Raw genomic sequence first — 14,062 nt, forward strand, 5'->3', positions numbered from 1 at the left:
ACAAAGGTCACCAATCCACCCCTCTCACCAGACGGGGATAAGACACGCCACTTGCCAAGGACGTTTCTTACAAGGTGTAATCAATACCTCTCATCATTAACATATCTTACCTTTATATAACTGGACTCTGAACCGTGAAAACATAACATTAAAATTTTTCCATACCATCCCGCAGTCCGAGACACATACAGTATTAGGAAAATTATTATTGCAAAAACAAGATAATATTTAGAATTAGAATAAAGTCATTGGTGAAAACATACGGATAAGTAATAAATAACAGTTATTCAGTTATTAAGGAAACGGTTTGAGTTTTGTTATACATCGTACGTTCAGTTGTTATCTCTTTAAATATGGCATTAGATAAGTAAACCATACATTCTGCCCAAACAAGTTACAATACACAGAGTGACGAATACATTGTCTAGGTTACACTTAGCCTCAGTAAGTGAAAGAAATACCCACCAGGAACCTTGAAAGAAATACCCACCAGGAACCTTGAAAGAAATACCCACCAGGAACCTTGAAAGAAATACCACCAGGAACCTTAAAAGAAATACCCACCAGGAACCTTGAAAGAAATACCCCCAGGAACCTTGAAAGAAATACCCACCAGGAACCTTGAAAGAAATACCCCCAAGACAAAAAGAAATACCACCAGGAACCTTGAAAGAAATACCCACCAGGAACCTTGAAAGAAATACCCACCAGGAACCTTGAAAGAAATACCCCCAGGAACCTTGAAAGAAATACCCACCAGGAACCTTGAAAGAAATACCCACCAGGAACCTTGAAAGAAATACCCACCCGGAACCTTGAAAGAAATACCCACCAGGAACCTTGAAAGAAATACCCCCAGGAACCTTGAAAGAAATACCCACCAGGAACCTTGAAAGAAATACCCACCAGGAACCTTGAAAGACTCCGGGCACTGATCATGTGTTTTTGGCAGCCGTCTCCTCCTCCTCACGCTGAAAATTCCCAGAGTCTCGTTTTTATTCATTTTTGTGTGAGTTTCCAAAATCTCCTCCAGATAGCAAGTTTTCCGGATGTGGGTAAGAGTGGGGTGGGTGGTAATGGTGGTGGGTGGGGGAAGTGGTAGTGGCTGAGGGAGGTGTGGTAGTGGTGGTGGGTGACGGGTGAGGGATGGTTTTAGGGGTGAGGGAAGTAATATTGGTTGGTGGCTGTGACGCAGGTACTGTTGGTGGTGATGAATGGAGATGGGTGTTGTTGGCGCTGAAAGGTGGTGGCGGTGGCAGGTGATATTCATGGTGGCAGATGGTGTTAGCTGTGATGGTGGGTAGTGTTGGTGTTAGCTGTAGCGAGTAGTGATGATGGTGGTGGTGCCTGACGTCGACAGTGGCGGAGGCGAGTAGCATTGGTGTCGGGGATGGGTGGAGGCGAGTAGCATTGGTGTCGGGGATGGTGGAGAACGAAGCAAGTGGTGTCGGGGATGGGTGGAGGCAATGGCATTAATTGTCGGATGGTAGAGCAGTAACGCATTGGCGTCGGGGATGGTGGTGGCGATGTATTAATTGGCCGGGGATGGTGGTGGCGAGTAGCATTGGTGTCGGGGATGGTGGAGGCGAGTAGCATTGGTGTCGGGGATGGTGGTGGCGAGTAGCATTGGTGTCGGGGATGGTGGAGGCGAGTAGCATTGGTGTCGGGGATGGGTGGAGGCGAGTAGCATTGGTGTCGGGGATGGTGGAGGCGAGTAGCATTGGTGTCGGGGATGGTGGAGGCGGCGGCACACGTCAACAAAGGTGCTTCAGGTCATGGGCTCGACAAATGACCCAATATTCGATTTTATTTTTCTAACTCAAGAAATTGTGTTCGTTTGTGGCGCATTAGTGGAACCTTTCAACCAGTTGGTCAACCTCCTTGACTCCTCTACTATATCGAAAATTACAAAATCAATTTTATCTTTTCTTTAGTCACACGAGACGAGAGTGACCAAGTATTATTTTTTGTTTTTTTCCATGACTGAAAATTAAATTGGAAATTATTAAGACGATATTCAGCTCTTAACACAGTTTACTTTGTCTTCAGTCTTGGGATAAATCTGTGTCTCTGTGCCTTTGTAAACGCGGTCTCTACACACACACACACACGCGCGCACACACGCGCGCACACACACACACACACACACACACACACACACACACCAATCTTGAAGACATTCCTCTCTCTCTCTCTCTCTCTCTCTCTCTCCTACTCATGTGTGTGGCTGGTGGGTCTTGCCAGGCCTCAAGTACGTGGCGTCTTTGCCTGTGCGACTCCCAGTGTCAACCAGACTCTTATTGATTTCCTTCCACCAATCTTTTGACGTGATTCTCCCACCTGCGGCTAAAGTTACTCTCAAGATTTGACGTTTTTCTGTAGCTCACGCAGAAGACGTCGTCGATAGAAGAAAAAAGGAATCATACATACTCGTAAAAGAGAGACGTGGATGTTACCTGTTAATGTATACTAAATCAACCTAGAGATGACAGAGGGTTTAAGACTCCTCATCTTCAGCTTCGATTCGCTTGGGTGAGTTGAGTTTGCGTGGTGTATCAAGCTCCAGGGCGACACACACACACACACACACACACACACACACACACACACACACACACCTGCTTCCGAATGCTCAAACATATTGGATTTTTCTCCCGAAGTGAATATGTAAATATTCACCGAATTGGTAATTTATATTACAATGCACAGTTGGTGACCTAAAAAGACATCAACGCTGCAATGAAGCGAAACTCACCTGAACTCTACAGATGCCGGTCTAGTGATTGTATTATTATTATTATTATTATTATTATTATTATTATTATTATTTTTATTATTATTATTATTATTATTATTATTTTTATTATTATTATTATTATTATTATTATTATTATTATTATTATTATTATTATTATTATTATTATTATTATTATTATTATTATTATTATTATTATTATTATTATTATTATTATTATTATTATTATTATTATTATTATTATTATTATTATTATTATTATTATTATTATTTTGCTGGGTGTAAATTTGGGCATCCACCTTCCCTCAGCTTCAGCTCCTTGTCTGCCTGGGTGCCAGAACTCAGAGAGAGAAGCGAGAAACTCACTACGTAGGCAAGACCATAATGTCTGTGTTACTCCAGTTCCTGAAGTTAGCCAGAGATTATGTAAGGGTGTTTACGACGCCGCACAACAAAAATACATATCGTAGTGACTTAATACACGGATCCATATTGGTAAAACGACAACTACATATCGAATATTCATTTTCCTTTTTGGTCAATTAATTTCTACACCTCAACGACCATTACAACTTCAAGGTAAAATAAAAATGTTTTCCAAATTTCGATCCAAAGTTACAAGTTATTATGGTAATTGGTGTATTTTTCTACGCTCCATTAACTGATGAATGTGAAAAAGGTAAAAACTATCAACGACAAATTCACAGCTTTTGAAACTTCTTTATGATGTAGGATGGTTTGGGTTAAGGTAATCAGGCGTGGTATTACACTTGAACTCTGGTATTACAACAGTTTACACATCATTCCTGAACGACTTTTACTTCCTCATAATCCTGCATTACACTTTACATTAACTTACTATGTTCACCGGCAATGACCTCCAGCTTATTTTCACTCTCTTCATCAGTGAGGTCATCGTTTACATGTAATAAGTTGATGACTTCTTCAGGTATCAGTGGATGACGGGAAGTGGTTCAGTAAATATTGTCCCTTTGTAAGTGAGGAACAGTGTGTGTGTGTGTGTGTGTGTGTGTGTGTGTGTGTGTGTGTGTGTGTGTGTGTGTGTGTGTGTGTGTGTGTATGTGTGTGTGTGTGTGTGTGTGTGTGTGTGTGTGTGTGTGTCGATCCTCTCACGCTGTTCGTCTTCTTCAGCGTCATGTCCCCTTGTCTTTGGTCATGTCCTCGTTGTGGTAACAGTGACGCCAACTTCTCATTAAGTCATTTCCCAGGTAGTGTGTCCGTAAACTCATACAGGCAGAACACAGACTTACTTACCTAGAACACTTCATACCGCTGTAACAATGAATAATACCAAAAAACACGTTATACACATTTGACAGAGAAAAATATATTCAAGAAAAACTCTGAATTTAAGACCAACTTGAAATTATTACTGTCTTTTCTGGTGGCCATAATTCCATCTCTTTATTTCGTGTGAATGTTCTTCGTTAGCTGCCAGGTGGTGTGGGAGCCCTTGGTGTCATTCTCTGCTCCATATGTTAGTGTATTTATATTTACTACAAACAATATAGACTTTTTACCGAAGTTATACATGTAGTTGTGATGCTGCTCACCGTAGCCACCAGGAGATAAGGTTTACTGTTGACATAGCATGTGTTCTGCCGTCCGTCTGTCCGTCTGTCTCTGTCTGTCCCATCTGTCCGTCTGTCTCTGTCTATCTCATCAAGCTGAGCTGTTTACTTTGTGAACTCAACTCTTCGCTCAATCTTCAGTCTCCTGTGAAACAACCTGACGTATTTTTATTCAATATTTATATCATCCTTGAATCAACAGTTCTCGCATGGTAACGACCCAACATAAAAACATGGCTGCTGTAATTAAAATAAATCAAAAGATCATAATATTTAATGAACTGTTGCTCAAATGTTAACTTAGAGTTTATAATGGCGCTGGTCACACGCTGTATAAAGGCTTGTAAAATGAAAACTTTAACAATCTTCACTAAAATTTGACCTTTCTGTTCAATTACAGGTGTAATTTAGAAATCTACACAGGCGAATGAGCGTCAAGTTTAATAATAATAAAAACATTAATTTTTATATCAGACTTAGATACTCTCCTCCGTCTGTTGTTCTGAGTTAAGATGCCTTGTGTGTGGTGCAGTGGGGAGGAGCCCGGCCATAGATCATTCTCTGGCCAGGTAAACTCGTCATCAGCACAGCTATTGTTATACCTGCAGTTCCCCCAAAGTGCTGTTCCCTCACACCAACATCGTCCCCTAACACCTCTTATCAGTGCCAGGTCTGACCAACTGAGATACCAAGGTGCCCGGCATTGGTAGTGACTGTTGTGATACCTTGAACAATAACTACAGTGTTATCTTAAATGACTACTGAACTGTTGTGTTACTTTAAATAATAACTACAATATTACCACCAAACAGAAGCTGCAGTAATAAACAAACGATGTTATTATGTAGGATAACTACTGTACGGTTTTACCCGGGGTAATGCACACGCCAGACATAAGCTTCTTAACAGTCTCTCTGCCTGACTGTTTATACTGGGAATTCACTGACTGTTAAGTGTGTAAGAGACTTAACTGGCTGTATAACGGTGATAAATTGTAGATAACGAGAGATAACGAGAAGTAGTAGTGGTGTTGGGTGTGGTGATGGTGGGAGTGTGGTGTGGTGTTGGTGGTGATGTGATGAAGGTGTTGATGGTGAAAGTGATGATGATGATGAAAGTGATGCTGGTCATGGTTGTGATGGTGTTGATGATAGTGATGATGGTGATTGAAGACATAAGATAACACATCACTGGTTGACTTAAGGCTTCTACACAAAAATGACACCTTGAATTCTATCCATATTTCACCAGCTAGATACGTTCACCACACACACACACACACACACACACACACTGTACATTCTTTTAACACTTGTTGCGTTATGGTGCTCTGGGGTGTAGTGTAGCGTACATAATGGGTGTACTTTTGAGCTGCTTTATACAGGCGCGTAGGATGAAGGATCAATATTATTTTGGCCTCTACGATATGCGATAGCCGCTTGTGGGATATGCAGGAGTGTGAGGTAGGTTGTGCATTAGTGTCTGTAGGATTCGTGTGAGGTAGGATTATGCATTAGTCTCCGTAGGATTCACTTTATTGGTTTGTAGGATATATTCGCTAATGGAGAGTAGTGTGTGTGTGTGTGTGTGTATGTGTGTGTGTGTGTGTGTGTGTGTGTGTGTCTCAGTGTTGCTTGGTGTTTCTCAGTGCTTTATCTCATATGACTGAGGGTTACTGTAAGCCGTTATTAGGCACGGCCGACGTGTTTAATGGCCACTTGCTCGGATTGTCGGCCGACTTACTGGGCTGTTATGTGCTTAGCTGTGTGCGTTAGTGGCATATGTGTGTGTGTGTGTGTGTGTGTGTGTGTGTGTGTGTGTGTGTGTGTGTGTGTGTGTGTGTGTGTGTGTGTGTGTGTTAAGCTAGCTGTCATAACTCGGCTTTTTCATGATCACACTTAATCTCATCGGTAGGTTTCAATATATACTGTACAATGAAATTACCTAAGCTTTTTTTTTTACAATGAAAGTACCTAAACTGTTACAATGAAAGTATCAAAACTTTATTTAATTACAATAAGATGCCCTCAATTACCTTGTTTCATTTTCATTATCAGGTAATACAAAACATGTCGTCCTCCCTCGCTCTGTGCATTGATCTGGGAAGACAGAGTCAATTTGAATATGTAAACTTGGCTTCATATGACCTAGTTTCGCCCTGTACCTTTGGGAAATGGGTCATCCTATCTGCAATAATTGGATTCTTGGCGAGGAGGGTGGGTGGGTGGGTCATGAAACGCTACACTGGCCTAGGGCGAGTTACCCAGGTGTGTTATTCAGGTGTCACGATAATTATGTAACTCACGACCTGTTCATATTATTTTTAAACATTAATTATACTTTTGTTTATCTAAGAATTTATCCACAACTCAGTATGAAAATAATTCCCTGGTAGTCAAGGAAGAGATGTTTCTAAACCCTTCTGATATATCCAATCAGGATTTCGTATCATTCATGAATCCACATACGACTGCTTCAAGGGATGACTCGAGGCGTGATTCATGAGACAGTTACTCGAACCCCCTCCCCCACTCATCTCGACTCCTGACTGTACAAGCAAGAAATATACAGAGAGAGTGCTGGTGCTTGTGACCGCATGTCCTTTAACAGCAAGACAATATATTACGGTGTTTTGGAAGATTAACAACTGTGGTCACGTGATGAGGTTGGGGAGGAGGAGGGGGGAGAATGATGGATAGGAATAAGATGAAGAACAGAAAGCAGTGGATGGGGGAAAGAAAGAAGAGTGGTAAGAGAAGGGGGGAAGACGAGAGAGTGGTGTGTAGAAAGAAGGACATGGAGAGAGAGAGATGACCACTGATTACACTGTAAAACCCACAGTGTGTTTCCTGGGTCCTGGTGAAGCTGATGTTAGGGTACAGGCTGTGTCAGGTTACCGTACAGGCTGTGGCAGGTTAGGGTACAGGCTGTGTCAGGTTACCGTACAGGCTGTGTCAGGTTACCGTACAGGCTGTGGCAGGCTACCGTACAGGCTGTGGCAGGATCAAACAGTTAGCGAGTGTCTGCCGTGTTTTTGTTTATTGTAACCTTCAGTGTCATTCCACAGTTTGTTTACATTAGCCGGTTACCACTACAGTATTATAACCGGTTACCACTACAGTATTTCACTATAACCGGTTACCACTACAGTATTATAACCGGTTACCACTACAGTATTATAACCGGTTACCACTACAGTATTATAACCGGTTACCACTACAATATTTCACTATAACCGGTTACCACTACAATATTTCACTATAACCGGTTACCACTACAATATTTCACTATAACCGGTTACCACTACAATATTTCACTATAACCGGTTACCACTACAGTATTATAACCGGTTACCACTACAATATTTCATCATGACAAGTGTACCTTAGAGTGTAACCGGGACGAAGACACCTGAGAGCCATGATGTGTACACAGTGTCTCCGGTACACACAACAAGTAGGTCACGGTGTTTGTATGACTGTGTGGGGCATCAACCTTCAGGCCGTCAGATGATGTGTACAGTCCAGGCCCCGGTGTTGTGGATGAGCGAGGGAGGGAGGGAGCAAACGAGTGAGTTGAGCGAACGAGTGAGTGAAGAGGGAGTGAGTGATTGACAATGAGTGAGTGAGGAGTGAGTGAAGAGAGAGAGAGAGAGAGAGAGAGAGAGAGAGAGAGAGAGAGAGAGAGAGAGAGAGAGAGAGACTCCCCCCAGGCGCTATTATAACAAAAGTATTATATAAATACAGTTGTTATTATTCATGTGTTTTGTTAATAAAAGAGAGGGAGACTCATCCAGGTACAGTAAAACCTCGATATAACGGACTTCTCTCTGAATAAAGTCCACTAGATGGGGGGGTTTCATAACATACCCTCGATATAACGAACAGACTTTCATATCTATATAGTTCGTTAGATGGAAGTTTCAACAACTAAACGGACTTTCGATATAACGGATTTTCCTCTTTATATAGTTCGTTAAATAGAGGTTTTACTGTACTCTCTTGTATATTAATCATGGACTTTTAGGGGGTATAATTTACATCGCAGTGTCAGTTCGCTAGTTCGGCTCCTTCGCCCCCCTCCGGCCTCCCTCGGTCATCCCTCGACACACTCATCCCCCTCAGCCCCCCCTCGGCACTACCTCGATCCCTCTCGGCATCCTTCGACCCTACCCCCACTCCTCGGCACCCTAATCCTCCTCAGCCCCCCCCTCGGCACTACCTCGGTCCCTCTCGGTATCCTTCGACCCCCCCCCCTCGGCACCCGCCCAGCAGTTGATGAAGTAAGGGATTTGCCGAAATGAACAAACAAAATTTCACATGGAGATTTATTTACCTGAAGTTTACCATGAAAACAACAACAACAACAACAAGTGTGTGTGTGTGTGTGTGTGTGTGTGTGTGTGTGTGTGTGTGTGTGTGTGTGTTTTGTAATGAACTAACAAATACATTGACAAAAACACCAATAACTACCTGTAAATTATAAAAAAAAATCGATTATCTTACAATTATTATGATTTTTTAATTCCTATTGATTAAACAAACACACCGTCGAGTGATGTACACGACTGAAACACGATTTTATCTCACCTGATACTGAAGTGAAAATTGGGCTTTTTCATTTAATAATAGGCAGTGCCATATTATTTTTACCGTCACACCCTCAGCCAATGTTCATCAGTGGAAAGAGACAGATACGTGTAGTGTAATAATGAGACAGACAGACAGACAGACAGACAGACAGACATCCACGACGACACGTAAACACTGAAACATTGGGAGGGAGTAGCACAAACGCCCGATATTTAATAGTTAGGAATATACGAATGTTTTTATTTGGAATGTTTTATGTTTATTTATTAATATTGCCGGATTATAGAAATACCGGATGACTTATAGCCGGATTATCGAGCTCCCACTGTATTAAAATAAAGAAATAAAAAATATATAAATTGTAGAAAATATGTCAAATATAAATAATATAATGCCGGTATAAGACATAAAGTAAGTTACAGAAGAGTGTACTTAAATAGCATTAAATCTCTGTACTTCAGTATTTAGAACGTAAGATGTTCTTTTATAGGTACCGTCAGCCAAGAGCGTCGGACGTAAATACTTGGAGCAGTTGCTGCCACCTGTCGACGACTAGCGGAAGTTTAGTCTGTGTAACTTAGTGTTGTCTCGCTAACGCAAAACCCAACTTGGTTCTTATCCGTGTAAGATTCTCAGTAAATGAAAATTACGTATTATTAAAACCGTCACCAAAATACCACCTTACTGTTTAATATAAAGTTAATATAAACCTTAGTTATGAATACAAAATATGATAATAAACTTTATAATAAAAATCTAAATAAAAGATAAAAATACAATTGTGTTTTAAAAATATTTCGGTAAGTGAAACAAAATGTGAATAATTACTATTTATAATTATATAATATGTGTGTGAGTAACGCTATTTTTATTTGTGATTAATTATATTTCCTAGAAACATGATTTTTTTTATACCCCAGCCGTTAATAACACACTGCCTCACCCCACTACAGTATAACACCATACTCGTTCGGCCTTTAAGATGGTGATGCATACTAGAAGCCTCAGTGTCACCCCGACCACCACTAGTGCGTCTCGTCCTGGTCATCTCTGTGTCTCGGTGGATTCGACTGTAATGAACAAAATTAGATTGAAAAGTTGATAATTAAAAGAAATATTGGACACAAAAAAATCAACTGGCAGAGAAAACCATTTTGGGCAAGAGTAGGAGGATCTAGCACCCGTGTTACCGAGTCTGTGGGTTATCACTTAAACATTTCTTACAGTAGGTGCATTACTTGATCTACACCTGTGAGTAAGAGTTCTGTATACTCAAAGATTCCCGCCACATTTAACAGATAGAATAAGACAGCTTCGCAAATATGGCGGCCCTATTGACGTCGAAATTAAACTGAGATTTGACCATGATATTAATTCTCTCAACCACAACCAGGAAGGAAAAATATAACGTTAAAAATCTTGAGAATCCGATTCTGATTCTGGGAAATGAAAAAAGAGATATATATATATATATTACAGTTGCTCCCACTCTCCTTCGCTTCCTTCTCGCTAACGTAAAGTAATCTCGCGGTTCACCAAGCTTGATGTAGTGAAGTAAATAACGCTCTTATTGTGTGCAGGAACACTAGTCTCGTTCTCAACCTAACCGCCTTGTCATTAAAACCAGTGAAATTTATTATTGTTTTTATTTGTTATCATTAAATCAATGAGTTTTATAGAAAGATGGTGGGTGTAAGAGGGTGGTGGGTGTAGGTGGGTGGTGGGTGTAGGAGGGTGATGCGTGTAGCTGGGTGGTGGGTGTAGGTGGGTGGTGGGTGTAGGTGAGGGTGTGAGGTGGTGGGTGTGTGGGGTGGTGGGTGCCAGCTGGGTGGTGGGTGTGGCTGGATGGTGGGTGTGTGTGTGGGGTGGTGGGTGTGTGGGGGTGGTGGGTGTGGCTGGGTGGTGGGTGTAGGTGGGTGGTGGGTGTGGGAGAGGTGGTGGGTGTGTGTGAGGGTGTGTGGTGGTGGGTGTGTGAGGTGGTGGGTGTAGCTGGGTGGTGGGTGTAGCTGGATGGTGGGTGTGTGAGGTGTGGTGTGTGAGGTGGTGGGTGTGGCTGGGTGGTGGGTGTAGGTGGGTGGTGGGTGTGGGAGGGTGGTGGGGTGTGGCTGGGTGGTGGGTGTAGCTGGGTGGTGGGGTGTGGGTGGGTGGTGGGTGTAGGAGGGTGGTGGGTGTAAGAGGGTGGTGGGTGTAGGTGGGTGGTGGGTGTAGGAGGGTGATGCGTGTAGCTGGGTGGTGGGTGTAGGTGGGTGGTGGGTGTAGGTGGGTGGTGGGTGTGTGAGGGTGGTGGGTGTAGGAGGGTGGTGGTGTAGGGTGTAGGAGGGTGGTGGGTGTAGCTGGGTGGTGGGTGGCTGGGTGGTGGGGTGGGTGGGTGGTGGGTGTAGGAGGGTGGTGGGTGTAGCTGGGTGGTGGGTGTAGGAGGGTGGTGGGTGTAGGAGGGTAATGGTGGCTGGGTGGGTGTAGGTGGGTGGTGGTGGTGGTGAGGTGAGGGTGGTGGGGTGGGTGGTGGGTGAAGGGTAGTGGGCCAGTATAAACAACGTCCACCTAACCTAACCTAACCTAACCTACGTCTATACACAAGGTCGTCTTCGAAAGGTTAAACTTACCTTATTGATGCATCATAAGTCACTGGTGGAGAGTTATGGGTCACTGTATGGATCCTCTCATGAGTAACTGTATGGATCCTTTCATGAGTAACTGTATGGATCCTTTCATGAGTAACTGTATGGATCCTCTCATGAGTAACTGTATGGATCCTCTCATGAGTAACTGTATGGATCCTCTCATGAGTAACTGTATGGATCCTCTCATGAGTAACTGTATGGATCCTTCATGAGTAACTGTATGGATCCTCATGAGTAACTGTATGGATCCTCTCATGAGTAATTATGGATCCTCTCGAGTAACTGTATGATCCTCTCATGAGTAACTGTATGGATCCTCCATGAGTAACTGTATGGATCCTCTCATGAGTAACTGTATGGATTCTCTCATGAGTAACTGTGGATCTTCCCATGAGTAACTGTATGGATCCTCTCATGAGTAACTGTATGAATCCTCTCATGAATAACTGTATGATCCTCTCATGAGTAACTGTATGGATCCTCATGAGTAACTGTAGGATCTTCTCATGAGTAACTGTATGGATCCTCTCATGAGTAACTGTATGGATCCTCTCATGAGTAACTGTATGGATTCTCTCATGAATAACTGTATGGATCCTCTCATGAGTAACTGTATGGATCCTCTCATGAGTAACTGTATGGATCCTCTCATGAGTAACTGTATGGATCCTCTCATGAGTAACTGTATGGATCTTCTCATGAGTAACTGTATGGATCCTCTCATGGTAACTGTATGGATCCTCTCATGAGTAACTGTATGGATCTTCTCATGAGTAACTGTATGGATCTTCTCATGAATAACTGTATGGATCTTCTCATGAGTAACTGTATGGATCCTCTCATGAATAACTGTATGGATCCTCTCATGAGTAACTGTATGGATCCTCTCATGAGTAACTGTATGGATCCTTTCATGAGTAACTGTATGGATCCTTTCATGAGTAACTGTATGGATCCTCTCATGAGTAACTGTATGGATCCTCTCATATAACTGTATGGATCCTCTCATGAGTAACTGTATTTGTTGCTGTATCCCAAAAAATACAACTAATTGCATCCTCAGTTCATTCTTGGGTACGTATATTTTGTGTATCTTTTGTTAGTATATTATAGAACATTTACTTAGTACATCGAGGATAATGGAAACAACCACCAAAAATCGACAATGAAAAGTTACAGTAGGTTAGTAATTACTGTTGTAAAATTAATGGACTTACCCCGAGAGTCAATAGGGCGAATAATTATCAGAATTCCAAGTTTGTTACGCCAGATCCTAAATCAGTCTATCAACCAACACTCATAATGAGAGGTTAAATAAAGTCGATATTCTTTTAAATAGGTTTGGAACACCAAGCCTTCGGAGTGCTCACTAACCTGAGCTCCCCGTCAAAGGTAAAACAACAGATTTTTAAAGACCTTTTATGGCCACTAGAGCTCACCAACTCATCTTAGCCAAGTAAGGATCCGAGAAATCCTCAAAGGTATTAACGAAAAAAGAACAAATCCTCACCGTAAAATGTTTTCTCTCCGAAATGAACAAATAAGAAATAAAGAATATAGATTAAAAATAAACCGAGATGAGCAAGATTTCCTTTCATTTTATTTGTGATGATAATCAATAAATAATAAACAATAAACAATACATAGTAAAGTATAAAAGAGAAATATAGATAAATAGTAAATACAGGAAGGAGATATTTTTTAGTTAATTATAAAGATGGTCATTACGTAAAGAGCAGTCAGGTTATTACTACAACGTAAATATGTTTTGTTTTTTTCTTGTATTAAGCTCACCCTCCTTGCCTACCAACCTCCCTCCCTCCCCACAGACAAAATTTCAATTTAAACCCGTTCATTTCAGTTATTCCGCCTGAATACCTTTTGTACAAATAGACTTCGGCGTTTTGGGATTGATGCTTCTCTCTGGTGGTGATAGAGATAAATAACAAGGACTATCGATCAGTGTTAATGTGAGAGGAGGAAGAGAAAGGGCGTATATATTTAGTAGAATGGTGGGAGAACCAGAAAACAAAAGAAGAAAAACACAAACATAGAATGAGAGAGTGGTGATGTAAGAGGAAGTGGAGGAGAGGTGGAAGAGGATAGTGGTGCAGGGAGGAGGAGGAGGAGGAGAAGGATGTTGATATTGGAGGAGGGAGAAAGAGGAAGAAAGAAGAGGAGGAAGAGGAAGAGGAGAAGATGTGTTTACATTTTGAGAGCGGTGGGGACGGCCCATCGGTGTGTGTTAAAGGTGAAAGTTCAAGAGTACAGTGTTGCCAGGTGAGGGGGAGGGGGTGGAGGGGGCTGATCCCATGAATATTTCACCATGTTTACTTCACCCACCTCACTCATCTCTCTCTCTCTCTTCCTACCTCCTCCTCCTCCTCCTCCTCCTCCTCTGTCCTGACCAGCCACCTCCCACCTCTGTCAGCTCTCAGTGTCTCAAACATTTTCAAGGTAACTTATTTATTCACGGACACGCCCCCTCCCCCCTGGTCACAC

General features: G+C 42.1%; 1 protein-coding gene across 1 annotated transcript in view; it reads left to right on the forward strand.

Annotated features, from left to right (window-relative positions):
• Nucleotides 1-12,309, forward strand: part of LOC121858845 — a 140,563-nt gene extending 128,254 nt beyond the window's left edge. The window contains exon 3 of the mRNA XM_042355502.1: nucleotides 12,058-12,309. Within this exon, the coding sequence (XP_042211436.1) occupies nucleotides 12,058-12,309 (252 nt within the window). The remainder of the gene's footprint in view (nucleotides 1-12,057) is intronic.
• The last annotated feature ends 1,753 nt before the right edge of the window (nucleotides 12,310-14,062 follow it).

This window comes from Homarus americanus, unplaced genomic scaffold (assembly GCF_018991925.1).
Source record: "Homarus americanus isolate GMGI-L3 unplaced genomic scaffold, GMGI_Hamer_2.0 scaffold59232, whole genome shotgun sequence".
NCBI classification, from domain to species: Eukaryota; Metazoa; Arthropoda; class Malacostraca; order Decapoda; family Nephropidae; genus Homarus; species Homarus americanus.